At 36.1% G+C, this 20,653-nt stretch overlaps 2 protein-coding genes and 1 non-coding gene across 4 annotated transcripts; 2 read left to right on the forward strand and 1 right to left on the reverse strand.

Annotated features, from left to right (window-relative positions):
* The first annotated feature begins 4,411 nt into the window (after positions 1 to 4,411).
* Positions 4,412 to 5,170, forward strand: LOC141708319 (uncharacterized). 2 transcript variants are annotated; one of them, XM_074511881.1, is made up of 2 exons: positions 4,412 to 4,640; positions 4,792 to 5,170. In XM_074511881.1, exons 1-2 carry the CDS (start codon positions 4,533 to 4,535, stop codon positions 5,035 to 5,037), a joined length of 354 nt encoding a protein of 117 aa, XP_074367982.1. In that variant the 5' UTR covers positions 4,412 to 4,532; the 3' UTR covers positions 5,038 to 5,170. The 2 variants fall into 2 exon arrangements, with proteins under 2 accessions (XP_074367982.1, XP_074367983.1); XM_074511882.1 differs by having other exon boundaries at positions 4,413 to 4,640; positions 4,795 to 5,170.
* A 1,114-nt stretch (positions 5,171 to 6,284) lies between these two features.
* Positions 6,285 to 8,202, reverse strand: LOC141708318 (UNC93-like protein 1). Its single transcript, XM_074511880.1, has 2 exons — positions 6,872 to 8,202; positions 6,285 to 6,767 (listed from the first exon to the last, which is right to left on the reverse strand). The coding sequence occupies exons 1-2, from the start codon at positions 8,035 to 8,037 to the stop codon at positions 6,503 to 6,505; spliced, it is 1,431 nt and encodes a 476-aa protein (XP_074367981.1). The 5' UTR covers positions 8,038 to 8,202; the 3' UTR covers positions 6,285 to 6,502.
* A 2,682-nt stretch (positions 8,203 to 10,884) lies between these two features.
* On the forward strand, positions 10,885 to 10,991 carry LOC141710145 (small nucleolar RNA R71). Its single transcript, XR_012570679.1, has one exon. It is a non-coding gene; the product is annotated as a small nucleolar RNA R71 (small nucleolar RNA).
* Positions 10,992 to 20,653: the final 9,662 nt, after the last annotated feature.

Below are 20,653 nucleotides of genomic sequence, written 5' to 3' on the forward strand. Positions count from 1 at the left end.
ATTTTGATGAAACAGTCACAGAATTTGGCTTTATTCAAAATGAAGATGAACCATGTATTTACAAGAAGGTTAGTGGGAGCTACGTGGCATTCCTAGTACTATATGTAGATGACATATTACTAACAGGGAATGACATACCTTCTCTACAGGCTGTTAAGACTTGGTTGGGAAATAGTTTCTCGATGAAGGACTTAGGTGATGCTACCTATATATTAGGGATCAAGATCTATAGAGATAGATCAAGGAAATTAATCGGCCTAAGTCAGAGTACATATATTGACAAAGTATTGCATCGTTTCGGGATGCAAGAGGCAAAAAGAGGATATGTCCCAATATCTCATGGGATATTGATCTCAAAAGATAACTGCCCTAAATCATTAGATGATAAGGGCCGTATGAGCAAAGTTCCATATGCTTCGGCAATTGGTTCTATAATGTATGCGATGATATGTACTCGACCTGATGTTTCATATGCCTTGAGCATGACGAGCAGAACCAGTCTAATCCTGGCGAGCAGAACCAGTCTAATCCTGGCGAGGGTCACTAGACAGCAGTCAAGAATATTCTTAAGTACTTGAAAAGGACCAAAGATTCATTCTTGGTGTATGGAGGAGATGATAAGCTGGTTGTAAAGAGTTACACTGACGCCAGCTTTCAGACAGACAGAGACGATTCAGTATCTCAGTCCAAGGTCCCATTCCCGGGCAAAGCATATACTTAGGAGATATCACCTCCTTCGAGAGATTAATGAAAGAGGAGATATACATATATGTAATGTGCATACTGATGATAATGTTGCAGACCCACTGACTAAGGTTTTCAAAAGCACGAAGGTCATACTAGTTCCATGGATATTAGATATATGGGTGATTGGCTCTAGTGCAAGTGAGAGATTGTTAGTGTTTGTGCCCTAAAGACAACACTATTATGTTTATATTATGAAACATTTGGATTATTAATTCTGATTATATGGATTATTCTTTAGTAATTTATTACATCTTTATTTTCTGCGATAAGATGTTAGATTAATAAATATCCTTGGAATATGATATGTAATTTATATCTCTAAGTACGTGACTTAGAAATGAGATTATGAGAATAGTATCGATATTCCTAAAGATCCCTAGTCGAGTATTATTATTAAGGGACAATAATAATGCATTAAGACTAGTGTGATTGTTGACTGATGATCACATCTCATTGATCATAGGTATAGTGATACTAAAGTCAAAACACAGGCACATGTATTATATACATGGTGCTGGAAGACCCAATGTGAGATTCTACATGTCTGTTGTGTTATAAGTAATTCTCACAGTGATAATGATGTATTGGTCCTTAGACTTGAAATCATTATATTTTTATATGAGAATTAATATACTTTGGTTGCATTAAAAGTTACCTTTGACCGGGTGATGATAAAAGTGTATATTGGGTACATTATAAATCATATGAGAAATATGAATGATCTAGAAAGGATTTAACCCTCCTATTTTAGGAGTGATATTATTGGCCTCTTGTTTGAGTTAGACTATGAAATGCATGGCCATTATCAAATGTTGATTTGATGTTATAGTCTACTCATCGATCAAGGAAACCTGGATTAAATTATGAAGAGGATGACACATAACATGGCTCGAGTTTAATCTATAATATAAGGTTAAAAGGATTATAGTACATTGTACATTATACACAAAAGGTTTAATCGATCACCGATTTAATTATTATTACTTGGGTAACAATGATATATTACTAGATGCCGCTCATTGTTTATGATTTTAAATTAGATTTAAAATTGTTACCAACGTAATAATAACCTAAAGGGTCGCACAAAGAATGATTGGAGGATTATTTAATTTAAATTCGGATTTAAATTAAATGTAAGTAATTCGAATTATTTGTTATTAATTAAGTGTGACTTAATTAATTAAATAAATAGGAAATTCGAATTTAATATTAAATCCGAAATTAAGTTATTGGATGATTAAGTGAGACTTAATAATACAATAATTAGAATTTCGAATTTAATAATAATAATAACTCTAAAATTAAGTTTAGGGTTGGAGGCCCAATAGCTCTTGCCTATATAATATCTTTTTCTAATAGAATTAGGGTTACACGTTTTATTTGATAAAACATAAACCCTAGCAGCTTGAAGAGAGATAGAGAGAGCAAGAAGGCGGCCTCAAGAACGTGCTAGTACACACCCATCCTCCGGGCGATCATTCGTGTGGATACCTTCAAGGCGTAGATCGTTCCAGCGAAAGGCTACGTGGTGATCATTCAAAACCTCCATCTTTTCATTAACGTAAAACTTCTTAAGGTAAACATACTAAACTACGAATTAAATATTATTTTTCGCATGGATCCTGCGGAGGTTTTCGAATTTTAAGATTTAAATTTACGTTTTCGTTGCGTTTATGTGCTAAAAACCCTTCAAATGGGACTATGACATGATCAATGATATCTTTAGTGACAGTGGTAGAGCTGCTGGTGGGGGTTGTTGCAGTGAGAGAAGGGAGGGGAAATGAAATGGGTCTAGTATAGTAATGGAAGATTACATGATTTAAATGAACGGCGCAGATTAAAAGTACTTAAAAATATGTGCGGTCATGATTAAATCTCATATCTCATTATAATATAGGGGTTCTCATTTGAGCAACTCCCTATTATTACGATCACAAAATTATTAAAAATAAATAAATAAATAAATAGTGTTATATATCCACTAAACTAATAAATTATTAAACCACTAGACGGAGTCTACTTATTTTACTAAAGTTATCCTATTATTTATTATAAATTTATAATTATTTTATATTTACAAAAATATTTTAAAAATTAGAATATGACGGGATAAATAAACTTTTTAAATATTAACGGGAACCCATGCATCGCCCGACGCCCGGGATTTAAGCTGGTAGACTTATCTATGCTCTTTATTAATAAGCGAAATAATGTATAATTTGGTGCTAAAAGTATCAAAGTACCAAAAGTACCAAATTTCGATACTTATCTGACATAAGTTGACTTCTATTCTCTATCAACTTTATTTTTAACACAACTCGACTCCTATTCTTTGTAAAATAACTTATATTTATATTTAATTTTAGAAAAACTATAAACTACTAATGCGAATTGACTTATATTATCTGTAAACTTTATTTATTAATAAATTATATTAAAAATTTATTAAGTTACGTTAAATTAAGTAAAATAACATATATTTACTTTCATTTTGAAAAACTACTAACTACAAAGTAAACTATTAATACGAATTGACTTTTATTCTCTGTAAACTTTACTTTCTGCACAAAATAATTAAGTAATAGCAAATTACTTTAGTAACATTTATTAACTTATAAACTGAAAATTATTGATTTAACTATCGTATTTGTTATTGTCCATCACAACGGTTATATACTTTAAATTAAAAAAAACATATTTTAACAGTAACAAATTTATGGCCTGTATTTAGATTATATTTAATATTATTAAATTAAGTTTAATAACATTTATTTACTTTTAATTTGTAAATTAATTTTTATCGATAATTAAGTAATATTAAATAAACTATATTGAAAAGGCTAATTATAAGATAATTATCAAATTATATTAATTAATATTAAATTGTTTGAAGAACAGATATTTGGTTCATAAGATAGAAATATAATTCGTTTCACAAAAATAAAATTAATATGTTAGCTTTTTTTATATCAAGTAAAACAATGCAAAACTAGAATTATAGTGAAAAATTTCATAACTGATTCGATTCTTTTTAATTACATAACTATTTTTTTGCAAATACCATGTTTAGGTCCCAAATCTTGGTACTCACTAAAAAATTATACAACTATTTTTAAAATTTTATGTAATAAAATCTTAACCGACAAAAATTAACTTTTACTCTCTGTAAATTTTATTTTTCGTAAATTTTTATTTGTTACTGCACATCCAAGCGTCGGTTTACTTTAAAATCATCGTATTAGTAAGTTAACATGTATATATATAAGTAAATAATTTGGTGCATGCATGACTAGAACTATAAGGTGAAATTTTAGAGTTACACTTAACTTCGATTTTTTTAACTACATAATTTAAAAGCATTTTATATATTATATTTAGATCTGTATTTTGAACGGATTTTAGTTTTATGCAAATAATAATATAATACTATTATTTTTAATTTCGGGGGACCCGATCAACTAGTAATTTATAAATAGAAATATAAGGTACTAGTGCTAAATTTATACAACCCCAAAAAATAAAGGTACAGTTTCCTGCAAGTCCTATTTCTATGGCGGATGGTGTTATCCACACATTCCAACGAAAATTCATGTTTGTTGCCTCCTTGATCTTAGGCAGCAATGAATATTGTACGTAAACGACCTCTATATAACACATGTTTTAGCTCTGCTCCTGGTTACAGACCTCTTTTGAACCTCTTCCCAAGGATTTTGGTTAAGCTTCTTCTGCATTATATCAACAGTTGTCTCCTTTGATCAGTCTCGAGCTCGCACAATTTAACAATCATGGGAGGTTGTGCGAGCAAACCTAAAGATTTGGCCCTCGAAGCTCAGGTCCCAGCTGAGGATCCTGCAAAGACCGTCCAAGAGCCCGTGACCGAGACTGTTCCCCAGGTAATTAATTAAGTTAATCCTTTAGCTAAGATTTTATATATGCATTATATTTTTATATGATATAACTAATAAAACAGAGACGCGTCGTATTTAAATATACCTTAATTCTTTGCAATACCGATCAGTTGATTTCATTTCCGCATATATAAAGCAGGAGAGCAATAGCGGCGAGGAAAAGAAAGAGGAACCTCTGGTAGATGTTTGTGCTCCAGTTGATGAGGCTGCCAAGGCCGAGGACGCGAAAACTGCTGAGCCAGAAACTACATCCGAGGTAACTAAGCCAAAGGAGGAAGCAGCTGTGGAGAAAGTTGGGGAACCTGCCAAGGCACCAGCAGCTGAGGAAGTTGCACGAAAATCCCATGTAAAAACTGAGGCTGTCCCTACCCCAGTAGTCTGAGCATTCTTATATTTAACTACATGAATTAGACGGGAGTTTCTATCTAATTAATTGAGACTCATGAAACAATTTCCTGCCATAATAAGAATAAAATGCTCAGCTCTGTTTGAATAAATTCATGCTTTGATGGGTATCGTACGATAGTACACTGTTACAATTTTTCCAGCTTCATAACATCCGCAACTGAAAAAGGACTTTTCTCGCTTGCCATCTTGATATTCACAGCTGCAAAGCAGCCACGGGACAGTAAACAAAATGGAAACATTAACAAGCATTTATTTAAATAAAAGTTTCATAAATAGCTTCTAACTCAAAGAGTAGCTGTTTGCAGCCATATGCATATGCAGAGGAGACATTTCTTTACATGCCTAGTATCAGTTATGTTATCAGATGCCTCACAAATATCTACCATTCCTGATACTACAAATTCATTTCAACGTGTGCGCTTGTATACATATTAGGAATGTACCAGAGCAGAGGCAGTATCTTCTAATCAGATCATGAAGTTTCTATGGACCCTAGACTGGATTAGGTAGTCAGTTCAATTTTAATTGTACAAGTCTTCAAGGGGATGTGATGTGTTACCTTCTTATTAGCACACAAGCACTAGGAACAACTAGAAAGAAAATTTTTATGGTACACATGCACTTTACGAGGAAACTACAAATCTAAATACTACTCTGATCGAAAAAATTGTGTACTAGAGGACAGGTTCCTATTTACTTGTTCTGCAGGCAGCAGAAGGGATGCTTGAGTGAGATTCTGAAACTCAGTGTGTGAGTTGCCTAAACAGTAAATCCTTAAAATTATTTTCCAAATCCAAGACTAAAAACCCCCTTTACAATTCACAACCTCCGTAAGTAGATGAACCAGACCATCACCATCAACATTAAAAGGAACAAGAAATATTTCAAAAGGCCAATTAAGCAAAAACAATGATCTTGTAGTCACTAAATGCACTAGATCAATCAAGTTCTTGTAAATTCTGATGACGAGCAGATTGACTTCTCATTCTAAAGTGTCTAAACATAAGCAAGTGTGCTTCCAGTTCCAGATCTCTCAGCTTTCTTTAAAGATCAGGTGGAAACATTAATGGGCCAGGTCTTATGAGGTAAAAGAACTACTTCTCAGTTGATATATTTGTTAACTTATTAGTGTGGTAGTATATAATATATTTCATTAATACTGAATGTTGGCAATGTTCAGAACTGCGTGAAACCTCAAAACACATGAAAGGGCGATGGTAGTAATAGAAACCTATTGTTATGCAGAACAAATGAACAAGTCAGTCTAAATATCTGACCAAACTTTACACCACACAAGGGTTTCAATCATGTATACTGATGCTTCACACTTTTGAAACACTACATTTACAACTTAATTGGAATTACAAGTTTTCAAAATGAAATCCTCTAGAGAGCAGATAATAACACTAGATTGTATGGGAAAAAAATGATATGCCAGATTAAGTTGACTTGGTAAGCCCACCATATGTATGGTCCAAGGAATCTGGGATAGTGTCTGAATGTGCAACCACATTGCTAGTTCCCTCTTCAACTTTGCTTTCATCTTTCACGGCTAAAATTACTAAGATAGCCAACAACGGATAACTAATAGTGCATAGGGACCAATTCACAGCTAATTGAGAAAGAAATGACACTTTACGTGTATCAACTTGCCAAGCAACTGCTGCCCCAGCACTCTGCACGCCCTTGTAGAATCCAGTATATCTGCAAGAAACGCCAAATTTATAATCAAACAATATATAGTTTTTGATTTGCTCTAGTATAGTATCATTTAATTTATGCAACTTTGCTAAAGTTTAATAAATTACCTGCTGAGTATAGCAGAATCATCAGCCAAAGCCCCAATAACCCAATAAACCATGCTCTGAAACATAGCATCTAACAGTCCATAACTGAAATACAACACAAATGGTCCAGCAAAGGCAGAACCTGAATCCTTAAAATCAAGTTTCTCAGGCTTATCACCCCGAGAATAACCAAGCTGATGCGCAAGCCCTCCGCCCCAAATAGCTGTCCCAAGAATTCCAACAACTGTGATACCAGCCAATCCCCTCATCCTCCTACTCTTAAAACTAAAATCCATGATGTAACCAACCAAAACAGAACCTATCATCTGAGCTCCCCAATAAAACACATTATTCAATCCTCTAGTCCTCAAATTAAACAAAATCCCATTCACATTATTAAACTGGTAACTATAAAAGAAGTTACTAGCCCAGGCAGCCGGAAACATCAACAACATTTTCCAATCCGTAAACAATTTCAAGATTGCCCACAACTCAGTCCTTACATCAGAATACTTCATATTACTACAAACCGAACCATCGTCTCGAATAACCTTACTAGGATGCAAGACTGCAAGAGCAAGAACTGTTCCAATTGTCATAAAAACCATGAAACCAATATAAGTTCCATCATTTACCGAACTAGCCTCACTTCTATTATAATTCAATATAAATGGAATCAAACCCCCTATAACACCACCCATATTAAAAATACTCCAAAACATAGAAATATAAGTTCCTTTCCTATCAGGAGGTGGATATGAAGTCATAATAGCACCTTCACCAGCCCACAAAAGGCCCGCACCGACACCGAGCAATGCCCCGGCAACAATAGCAAAGGCCTGGTGCTTGTGATGATTGTAATACAAGAAAGAACCTGCATAAAGAATGTAAGTAGAACAACCAGCGAAAAGGGTGAGACGAGGGCCTAAAATATTATAAATCCCACCACCCAAGATTCCGAAAACAGCAAAAGTAGTGTACAAGGCAGTGTTGGCATTGTTGGCAGCAGTAGGATCAACCTGGCCTCCACCACCCATGCCAGATAAAGCATTGAACATTCCAGGACAACAGAAACATACTAAACCAATCAGGCCTACCTGGACTAATGGAGAATTATATCGAAAATACGAAGATTTTGAATTCATTTTATCAGGGTTTGCAGTTTCTTGATCAACTGTATGACCCATGATACTAGATTTGCAAGAAGTGAGAACAAGAATTGTACTAACAAGTGATGAAACAGTTGGGGGATGGAGATAAATGAACGTACAAGTGGTATGTATAGAGAGTGTCAGGCCTTTAAAATTCTGACATGTGGATAATGCTGTGGGAAACTAAACATATAGGACAAAGACCTGTAAGACTTTTCCACTTAATGATCTAAACAGTTGAATAAGATTCCACCAAATCTGTTTTGGAATATCGGAGACGGCAAGGAGTAATCATTTTCGGTGAATATACTTTTGTGTTAACTTTAAAGTTTTATCCACTCTTTGATTCAATTGCATTGGTTTCAGTTTTACTGATTTGGCCATTGAAAGAATCTGTTTTTCATAGATGTCATATGTTATTTTTAATGTGTGTCCGGACCATACAATAAATACTAAATTTTATAAGTTTTATTGGTGGAGTTGTTGTAAATGCAGGGGTTCATCAATATTTATGATTACAGGACTAATTAAAATACACCAAACTCATGGAAGTTATTACTTATTGTGTCATTTGGCACACATTAGAAAACCCGTATGTCATATGACTCTTTATCTACAATTATATCTTTCACAGCTGTTAACTAGTGTATCGAAACATTATATTTCGAAAATTAAAATTAATCGATTTAATCATTGATTGATCGTTAATTGGATATTCGATCTAACATTATAAAAAGAAATGTCAGAGTTACAAAATTGTTGGCATTTACCGATTGCATAACTACCTCATAATGATGAGATTTGCTCAAATATATATACAAATATATAAATTAAAATGTGACAAATAATTTATTTTTTAAATTTATAGCTCCTCGTCCCAATTATTTTCGGAAAGTTATTTGTTAAATTTTAACTAAAGTTTATAAATGTTTTGTAACTGAAAAAATATTAAAAAAGTATATTAGTAGAATTTATAAAAATTAATAACATATTTAACTATTTTCAAAATTAGTCGGGGTAATCAAAGATTGGGAAGCAGGATTTTAAAACATAATTACTCTGGTAAAAAAAAGAATTAGAAGATGGCTGTCATTTCAAGTCCATCATATTTATTAGTAATTTATATTTGCCTAGGAAGCACGACCCTGATACGGTGACACGGGACACGAGAATTCGTCACTAATTAAAGTGTCATGAATACGGGACAAGACAAAAAAGGATACGTGACCCGACAAAAAAGTAACAAAAATATAAAAAATATAAGATTTGTATATGTCAAATATTGAATTTCGTTCATAATAATAATAATAATAATAGAGTTTCTTTAATAATAAGTGATAAACTACTGTAAAATTTATTCTACATTTTCATTCAAATGATTATTGTTATAGGGAGAATTTCGTATAACAGTGTTGTGGAGGTTAATGGGCGGAACAAGGATCAAGGATGTTGTTTGAGGGCGGAGGAAGGTTGTTTGGTGGTGGCTGAGCTTGTATGTTGACTCCTTAAGAAAGAATAGGGTTTGTTATTCTCTATCAAATGTCGACTCATGTCTCGTACAAGTGCCTACGTACCATAATTATAGGGATCAAGCCTCACGTAGTTCTTGGGGAACAAGTCACATAGGCTAGGGTTACGACTCTTCAGCCCGTGCAGCCCAAACCCATGATAGAGTCTGGCCTTCAGCCAATTAGTCACGTAAATCTCAACCGGCTTCACACGCTTTCCACAATCACGCGGCATCTCCGCAATCCTTCCCGTGATTGTAGGAACAACCCGTGTCGGCCCCGAAATCTACGAGCAACTCAATCATCTATGAGTTACTTTCCATGTCGAACACAAAGTCCTCTAATGCGGGCCGGCCTGGCGGCCTCGGCCCGCACCGCCTTCCTTTTCAATCAATAAATACAATGTTACTTTTGATTTCATAAGATGTGGGCTCACGAGCCCAACCCGCGTGTAGGCAACCAAGCCCGGCTCGAGTACTGTCACCTGAGCCCATCTCGCGGGAAGTCGCCTGAGCCCACCTCGCGCGTAGACACCAGATGGCAAGTGTGAGCCCAACTCGCATATCATGAGCCCAGCTCGAATGGCATGGGCCCAGCTCGCATGTTACGAGCCCAGCCCGCATATGTTGGCCCAAATCATATTAATCCATGATTTTAGCCCACATATGGGAGTTCAGCTATTCAATGCACCCATAGGGACCTGTTTAGGGTCCATGACCGAAAGCGGGCATAACAACTACCCGCCAAAATTCCTGGTCGCATCTTGAGGCTAGGAATTTTCTAGTCCTTTATGGCCTCGCAGGTGTGAGCCTACCAGACAGCACCAAGCCGCCTCACGTGCCTCGCCTCGCATGCCTTTCATCTATCATGCATTTTGAACGCATGACACCTGTTGGACAGCTTGTGTGGGGATTTGTGTCCTCCTCTGAGATGATGACATGTGGCCTTCTCCCATTCTCTCTCCTATCCCCTATAAATATGTGAGATTTCATTTCATTTCTCACATTTCCAAGAATATTTGTCGAATTGCTGCTCACTTTGCTCAAGGATCTACCACGGCGAAGATCATCATCTCCACAAGAACCGTCTACCGGCGGCGATATTCTCCCGGCACAGATTAATCAGGATCTTCATACACCTCTCCCGGCAAGCAGTGATAGCCGTAACTGTATCCACTTCAAGAACTCCTACTACCTTGCCTTGTGGACATCTCTGGGTTGGATACTGATATTCATTAGCAGCCATTAGTTCAATTAGATCATAAGCTTCCTCATAGCTCTTTGCCCATAATGTTCCGCCTGATGCTGCATCGAGCATGGGTCTGGACTGTGCTCCCAACCCACTGTAAAAACAAGTGATGATCATCCAATCAGACATTCCATGATGAGGACATTTCCTAAGCATCTCCTTATAGCGCTCCCAAGCTTCACATAGCGATTCTCCCGTTTGCTGCGCAAATTGAGTAATAACATTCCTGAGTGCAACTATCTTTGCCATAGGGAAGAATTTAGTGAGAAACTTTTGAGCAAGATCTTCCCAAGTAGCAATCGAACCAGCTGGTAGAGAGTGTAACCAACTCTTAGCCTTGTCCCTCAGAGAGAATGGGAAAAGTCTCATTTTAATAGTATCTTCAGAAACACCATTGAACTTGAAGGTGTCGCAGATCTCAATAAAATCCCTAATGTGCATATTGGGATCTTCCGTTGGAGAACCTCCAAACTGGATTGAATTCTGCACCCATTGAATTACGTCAGGCTTGATCTCAAAGGTATTAGCTGTGATAGCTGGCCGGACAATGCTAGATTGAATGTCATTGATCTTGGGTTGAGAAAAATCCATCAAGGCTCTCGTTCATGCTGTTGGATCTCCCATTATAATGAGTACCTGAAAGACAAATAAATAAACCGTGAAAGTAAAAGAATCCAAGTCAATGAACTTTAACGACCACTGATGACAAGCACATAAACTAAAAATTAACACCGAGTCCCCGGCAGCGGCGCCAAAAACTTGTTAGGGCGAAAACACGCGCTAATATTTACGCAAGTATACGCGTTCGCAAGTAGTATAAGATATAAATCAGATTCGTTCCCACAGAGACAGGTTTAGGTTAAGTTCAATTTATGCACCTATGCAACAATGTATGGTTATCGCTCAATGCTAAGACAAATAACAAATTGGGTTTTGATTAAACTAAGAGATTATACTAAATAACATTAACTAAGAGAATTGAGGTTGAATTATTATATATGACAAACATGGGATTCTAACTTCATTACTACTTCATTCAATAGCCTTTTCGTTCTTAATCTTATCATGTGATGGTGATAACACTAATCAGATAACACGAAACTGATAAACGTCAACTTTCGTTGCACGAGTACCATTCTACCAGACATCCACAAAAGAGATAGAAGCTGAATAGGCACCAATTATATTGAGACTCTATATGTCTATAGAATTTGACAACATAACGGTTTAAGCTCAAGTTATCCATAATGATTACATAGGGCAAGTAAAACGGTTAGAGTTACCCACTAATCATGCATATAATACATGAACCTATGCTAACATGACAAGTTCTAAACCTTTATATTCAATGTCGCTTCAATAGAGATTAACACGCAATCTTATATGTTAGCTACGCACATAAGACGAATAAGCACAACCAATACTAGGATATCAATCAATCACCACACACCAAGATATCAAAATAATTAACTATTGAAATCCATAAGTAAATCCGCTAGAATCCCACGATAATGATTAGTTCATAATCAAACTCATCATCACCATGGGTTCCAATGAAAGCATTGTATAAAACAAGGTCTTAATAAACTGAATAATAATCAAAGTACAAATAAATGAGATCTAGGTTCAACAAGAAAGAAAACGAGCATCCAAAGTTACAACTAATTCAAAGAATCACAAATTGAAAATAAGATCTTCTTTTTCGGAGTTGTTTAGTACTTCTAGGTCTTCTCCTTGGTATCCCAATCTTCCCGGATGATGAAAACCCTTTTTTTAAGTATATATACGCCCTAGTGGACTTGAACCCTTAAAATCGTCAAATTCCACTCAAAAAAGGCTTTTTCAGCGAAATCAGCGACCAGTCGCGCCCCAGGCGGCCGCCTCAGCTCTCCGAGCGGGCGCCTCAGCTCCCAAGCGGCCGCCCCAGCTCCCAGGCGGGCGCCTGGAGCCTGTGTTGAAAAAATTATAATGAATCTTATTTTGGCCATAACTTGAGTTCTACTCGTCAGAATTAGGCGATTCAATTGCCCACGCGAAGCTAACGAGATTCTCTATAACTTGACAATGGCCTTGGCTTCCAATTCTAATCACTTTTCATCATATTTCTTTTAAAATATTTTTTCTTCATTTAACTGATACCTGAAATGCAATAACAAAAAAACACATCAAAATACCAACAACTTGAGTCCAAAACACCAATTTAAGCTTGTAATAAAGCGTTCCAAGTGGATATAAAATCCACTTATCACACCCCCAAACTTGAATCGATGCTTGTCCTCAAGCATAAACAGACTCAAAACTACAAAACAAACATAATGCATGAATATAACTACGTGAATGCAACTAAATGATAATGCAATCGATCCCCACAGAATAACCATAACCAAATGAATAAGCCAATGCCTCTAAGAATGCAATGACTTTAAACAAAGCTCGAATAAATCCCATAAACCAACTCACAAACCAGAAACGTGTGTGTGTGGAATGCTTAACAGATATCTCTCGATACTAGATCAATAACCATAACTTATCTATCATCGAAACAATCAAAAGTTTATAAACAGAATAGACAATAAACACATTATGACTCACAACACCTCCTTTCTACTAGAGTTATACAAGGATTCACACTATTATTGAACACATAACAAAGATGCTTATTTGACCGTGCAATGAATGAGGTCCCAAAAGACTTATGCAATAATACCCATGTAGCGAGCGTTAGGTTAGCGGATCCTAGACTATAAAAGCCTTAGGTCACTAGGCACAAAGTCCCCTAGAACTTAATAACTCGAGTATTAAAGAGCTCACTCTTGATCAATTATGCATAAACACGTACTTTTTTTTCTTTTTTTTCTTTTTTTTCAATAATTTCTGAATGAGTGTGTTTCGCTCCATCTCATTCAACCCTAGACTACTCATAAAAATATGAGCCGGTTACTAGCCATTTAACGCCTAGCCTTACAACAACTAGCAATGAAATCCAAGTTTTTTCTCCAGATAAAAAAAATCAGTGTTTTTACGTCATTACGAGAATATCACAAATTCTAAATATAACCAAGTGATTAAATCTCAACAACAAACAAGTATGATCATGATCTAGATCAAAAGCAACCCTACAAGACTTTGTGAAAATATTTGTTTCTGGCATGCAAATCAATTCATTAGGACTTAAACATCCCTCTATTCGTCATCACTAGTGCTGGCCACTTGGGCGGTCCGTGCGGGCCGGGCCGGGTTGCATGCGGGTTGAACTCGTGAAACATGAACACTGAACCGATACATAGGATTCACGAACCGGGTCGGGCCGGTCTCGAATAAAAAAATAAGACTCGTAATCGGCACTGAGATTCGCGAGCTCGCGTGCTCGTGCGAGTCGTGCGGGCCGAATTTGACGGTTCATACGGGTTGAATATTGTTTGAATAGTATAGAAGCAGAATTTGATTATTTGAATAGTACAGAATGATTAAATAATTCAAGACTAACAGCTTATATATCTTAATTCATAATACTGCATATTCGATTAATTCTCAAATTCCATATTCGATTAATTGTCATCTCGTTGTCCCCGAAATTTTTACATTTTTTATTTTATAATGTTATTTTTGATGTTTTTCTTTAATTTTCCATTTTGTCACGTAATAAAATTTTAACAAATAATTAAGAAAGTTAAAATTTGTAATTGAATAAAGTATTAGAAAGAAATTTATAAGATTAATTTCAAGACAACTAAGTATTTTAATATCCATGAAAACAAGGTTATGTGGTTTCCCCAGTAAATAACCAAACCTATACTATAGTGATTTACTTATCGGGCTGTGCGGGCTGTGCGGGCTGTGGGCTGTACGGGTTGTACAACTTGTGCAGCTCGCGCGGGTTGCAGCCGTGCCGGGTCAGTGTTGTGCGGTCCGGGTCCGGTTTGTGAATAGTGGATTCGTAATCGGCTCGGGTAATTTAACGAATTGTGCGGGTTTGAACCGGCCCGTTTCGGGTCGAATAATTACGGGTTTCCGTACGAACCGGTCCCGAATGTGCGGTTCAAACCCGCACATTTGGCCACCTCTAATCATCACCACACTCAAATCAACATCAACTTATCAAATATCATAGTTCATCTTAAGGGATCATGCTAAATATGCATGCAAATGCAACTATATGAAATCACATAAAAACAAACAAATATGTCCTAAATGAACAAATCATGCAAAAATATGAATGAACTACAACTAAACATGCAACATGAATCTATATGAATCTATATGGACACACACACTACTAATCCTTACATTATGACCCCCAAACTTAAAATTTTCAATGTCCTCATTGAAGGTAATAATAAGGATTTTAGGCATACCTAGTTAACGGAAAGATCACCCTCCTCGGGTGGAGGATCAGGTGGCCAATTAACCTCGCCACCAGTGTCTCGGACAACAGTATCGAAAGTGTGTGTCAAATTTTCAGCAAAATATCGGTGGATGACATGCATGGCCTCCATATGCCTAGTCAATCTTCTATGTTGTTCATCACCAAGACCAAACCTATCAACTATCTGTGGCGCATGAAAATAACCCTCTGTAGGCACTGAAAGATCCGTCCAGCCACTCTCTACATCATCAAAAATATATCCCAACCCCTTATCATGGGGTGCACCTAAGAATGAATAACTCAAGTGATCTGGCTTTCGGTTGAGCTCAATTGTGGGAGCTTCTTGAATAAATGGTTCAAAACGCTCCTGAGAAATTTTCAGCTCTGCTAACCCAAGAGAATCGAATGGCAAATCCAACTTCCTCTTCCACGGAGGTGCATTGAAAACCTGCATTTGCTCTACTTTAAAGCACTCATCTTTAGATGTGGGTAACTTTATTTTCTTGAACACATTAAAAGTGACCTTTTGATCGTCAACCTTCATCGAAAGCTCTTCTTTTTGCACATCGATCATAGTTCGGCCTGTAGCCAAGAATGGTCTTCCCAAAATAATGGGAATCTTCTTATCTTCCTCGAAATCAAGAATTACAAAGTCAGCAGGAAAGATGAGTTTATCCACCTTGACCAAGACATCCTCCATTATACCTCGTGGATAAGCGATGGAACAGTTAGCTAGTTGCAATGACATGTATGTTAGTTTCAGATCAGGCAGACCAAGCTTCTTGAAGATAGATAAGGGCATCGGATTGATGCTAGCTCCTAAATCACATAAACACTTGTCGAACGACAAGTTTCTGATGGTGCAAGGAATATTGAAGCTTCCAGGATCTTTAAGCTTCGGAGGCGACTTCTGTTGCAGCACAACACTGCATTCCTCCGTTAGAGCAACGGTCTCTAAGTCATCGAGTTTCACTTTCCGAGAGAGAATACATTTCATAAACCTCGCATAGATAGGCATCTGTTCAAGAGTTTCAGCGAAAGGTATGTTGATATGAAGTTTCTTGAACACCTCCAAAAACTTCTCAAACTGCTTATCCAGCTTTTTCTTTTGCAGCCTCTTAGGAAAATGATGTGGAGCATAGATCTGTTTCTCCCCTGTATTACCCTCTGGAGGAGTGTGTTCCACAGTAGTCTTCCTTGGTTCCACCTCTGCTTCCTTCTACACTTCTTCTTCAGCCACAACTGCATTTTCTGAAACTTGAGATTTTTCAGGCTCTTCGTCATGCTGAATTTGGGGGCTTGCGACCTTTCCAGACCTTAAGGTGATGGCGTTCACCTATTCTTCAACTTCCCTCTTGCCTGAATTTGTTTCTGTATCACTAAGAAGCATTCCTGGTGGTCGATTCAATAAGGCATTAGCAATTTGCCCTATTTGGTTCTCCAGAGTCTTGATAGAAATAGCCTGGCTTTGGCATATAAGAGCCTGGTTTTTGCACATAAGCCTCAACTCCTCCAATTCAGATTTTTCATTCGAAGATAGACCTGCATCATGAGTTTGTTGTTAAATTTGGAGTTGTTGTCTTGGTGCAATTTGTTGTTGAAAACCAGGAGGGTTGAATAGCTTATTTCCAAACTGCTGGAACGGATGTTGCGTCGCATTCTGATTGCTCTTCCAGCTGAAGTTAGGATGATTCCATTTGTCAGGCTGTTAAGTGGAAGTTAGGATGATTCCATTTGTCAGGCTGTTAAGTCGAGCATCCAAAGTTACAACTAATTTAAAGAACCACAAGTTGAAAACCAGACCTTCTTTTTCGGAGTTGTTCAGTGATTCTAGGTCTTCTCCTTGGTATTCCAATCTTCCCGGATGATGAAAACCCTTTTTTTAAGTATATATGCCCCTAGTGGACATGGACCCTTAAAATCGTCAAATTCCACTCAAAAAAGGCTTTTTCAGCGAAATCAGCGACCAGCCGCGCCTCAGGCGGCCGCCTCAGCTCCCAGGCGGGCGCCCCCCAGCTCCCAGGCGGGCGCCCGGAGCCTGTCCGGAAAAAATTCTAATGAATCTTGTTTTAGCCATAACTTGAGTTCTACTCGTCAGAATTAGGCGATTCAACTGCCCACGCGAAGCTAACGAGATTCTCTACAACTTGACAATGGCCTTGGCTTCCAACTCTGATCACTTTTCATCATATTTCCTTTAAAAGATCTTTTCTTCATTTAACTGATACCTGAAATGTAATAACACAAAAACACATCAAAATACAAACAACTTGAGTCCAAACACCAATTTAAGCTTGTAATAAAGCGTTCCAAGTGGATATAAAATCCACTTATCACGAGCCCAGCCCGCGTGTGGGCAACCAAGCCCAGCTCGAGTACTGTCACCTGAGCCCATCTCGCGTGAAGTCGCCTGAGCCCACCTCGCGCGTAGATACCAGATGGCAAGTGTGAGCCCAACTCGCATATCATGAGCCCAGCTCGAATGCCATGAGCCCAGCTCGCATGTTACGAGCCCAGCCCGCATATGCTGGCCCAAATCATATTAATCCATTATTCTAGCCCACATATGGGAGTTCAGCTATTCAATGCACCCATGGGGACCTGTTTAGGGCCCATGACCGAAAGCGGGCATAACAATTATCTTGTATAAAAAGAATAGCTTATATTTCCGGTTCATCAAGGAACAGATTTGCACAGGGTTATTTTATCGGATGAAAAATGAAGAGAAATGTATAAAAGACAGAGTGACTTGAAATTAGGTTAATATAAGATGGTTTAGGTTTTTTTTTTTTTTTTATGATTTTGGGCTTTTTTTATATGGATCTAGTCGGTGGGCAGTGTCGGTCACTTGTCGAACAGTGTCAGTCGCCTTTTTTCTGTCGATCAAAAAGGTATGACGTATTGGACACATACTCAGCTGTGTACCGAGTCGCCTTGTCCGACATACATGCGGCGGCCTTTTTGGAGTGTCGGTGCTTAGTGGATATCTGCTAATTAAGGCTCTGTTTGGTATTGTTGTTGCAGACAGCTACAACTGTTTTTTGCTGAAAAACTATCAGAAAGGTATTTGGTAAATTTTAAAAGCTGGCATTAGCAAAACCATGTCCCTCATGCTTTTAAAAAAATTGTTTTCAGCTTTTGCAGGTAATAACTATCAGTTTCACCATCAAACTTTCTCAAAAATATTATTTTTATATATTATATCTCAAAATATGTATAAATTAAAAAAAAATTACCAAAAAATCATCTAATTTTCTTGACAACACTTTTTCCATCAGTATTTTTCTCACACACAGCAATTTTCAACAACACTCTCAAACCAAGCATAAGTACATTAAATTTGTCATGGTCTTAAAAATTAAACTTCCGTCCCTCCACAATCCACAATTCTACCGAGCCAAAGTAAAAGGCAAAAAATAGAATAGAAAATGACAGTTAACCATCTGGTCTGCAGTGCGTGCAGAGACCAGGATATGAAGATATTAAGGTAAACAGAGGACATTGTTCTGTCTGTTCACTTGTTTCCCTTTCCCGTTGGATGTATTATGCCCAGAGAATCAGCCGGCCGTGGCAACTGGCCAGTCTGCACCACTCTCCACTGTTGCTCAGTCATCATCTCTTTTTATTTATTTATTTATTTATTTATACCGTCTTCTAATCTCTTGGTCTTGGTGCATACTTCTTTATTCCTGCTCGCATGGTGGAATTCTTTAATAACGACCGCAGCATGTGGCTCGTAATAATTTTTAAATTAGTATTGAAAATTCTGAATCTGTTCTGCTGCCTACAAGTACGAAAATAATTGGCTACGTTTCTACAACTATGTGCATGTGTAGTCAGTGGAGTTCGTATTTAAAAAACCGTTTAAGTATCTAATAAAAAAATGTACCAAGTTAAATATAATATTTCGAAATTATGTTTGACAAAGCATCCACTGCCATGACATGTTAATTTTCTATCCTTTCCTCGAGTAAGAAATATTTGTCCAGTGCTGACACTCCCCCGTGACTGTTGAGTTTGAATTCTTTTACTTTGAATTGCATTGCATGGTTCTATTTTGGGTTTGATTAATATTCTAAAAATCTCTAATGTGGTCGGTATTGAGCACTCATTATTAATTATATCTAGTTGAGTTTCGTGTTTTCGTTTCAAAAATAATTCTATCAAGAATTGATGAAGACTCAATTTAATTCCCAATACTCTAGACGTGAATTTGACTTTCTCAATATTTTGAAAAAAGGTTAAACATGAAATTATATATATTTTAGTTATTTCATAAAGTATTGACATTAATTAAAAATGATATTTGGTTTATTATCAAAACTTATCTTTGATAATTTTGTCAAAAATTACAAAATTATCATACAAGTAATTCATATTTGAACTTTATTATTTCGAGCTTATTATTAATTTATTAATACTATTATATAGTTTTATTTTTTTATTAGTATATAACTTTATATGAGAGAAAAATTAATAAAAATTATATCCAATAATTTATCTAAGTATTCTATGAATTCGTACTCATTTCTTCTGAAATAAAATTGAGTCAAACAAATTTCCAATTTTTACCACCAGGGAGGAATGCAAGTACGTATCATTTTCTCCGGAGAAACGGAGCTCTATTACGCATCATTTTTGCAATTGTTAAATATATCTTCTAAGTCATTCCAAAATAAAATCCCAGTAAATAGTGAACTATAATTCAATTACTCAAAAAATATGGTTGGTCAAAAGTTTGCATTTGAAACTGTCTCCTTACAGAAGTCAAATGTTTGCTATATGCATGCCTAATTGCCTATATATCCTCTAAAAGACAGAGTTAGTTAGACGTAAATTGTCAATAAACTGACAAATTTAGAAAGGATGTATAATCAGAATTCGGATACGACCTTCCCGTGAAGAGTGAAATCACACCCAAGGTGTGGTTTGGACCATTTTTACTGTCAAAACATTTGTGTTCAATATTTGCAAAGTCACACTTATTTCTTATAGAGATGGTAAATTAATTTGATTTGACGGATATTCAATATAAAATCCAAAAATATTTAAATTCAGAGAATTTAACAATATACGATCTCAACCCCACCCGTTATCATCCCTAATTCCTATCCTTGAAAATGGATTTCGACATCTCAACAATAATTCAAATTTGAATTATATCCATAATTTCATTTTAATAATTAACATATTCATGCTTATTAATAAAATTCAAATTTTATATTACTCTATTACTCGTAAAAAGGAAAAATACCGAGGTTTAACTTTAGAATTGAAAAGCATAAAATTCGGTTCGGTTCGGTTCTTTTAAGAAATATTTCGGTCCGGACCAAATAGACCGAATAGACCAAATCATAAATACTATAATTTCATATTATATACATTATATATATCTTAAAAATTATAATCATAATTTTTAATTTTTAATTGTATTTATAGACTATTAGAACTCTACATATCACATTATTTTAATTATATTTTAAATTTTATAATTTATGATTTAATTTTTTAATGTAATTTTCTTTTTGAA

This window comes from Apium graveolens, chromosome 2 (assembly GCF_009905375.1).
Source record: "Apium graveolens cultivar Ventura chromosome 2, ASM990537v1, whole genome shotgun sequence".
Taxonomy (NCBI): domain Eukaryota; kingdom Viridiplantae; phylum Streptophyta; class Magnoliopsida; order Apiales; family Apiaceae; genus Apium; species Apium graveolens.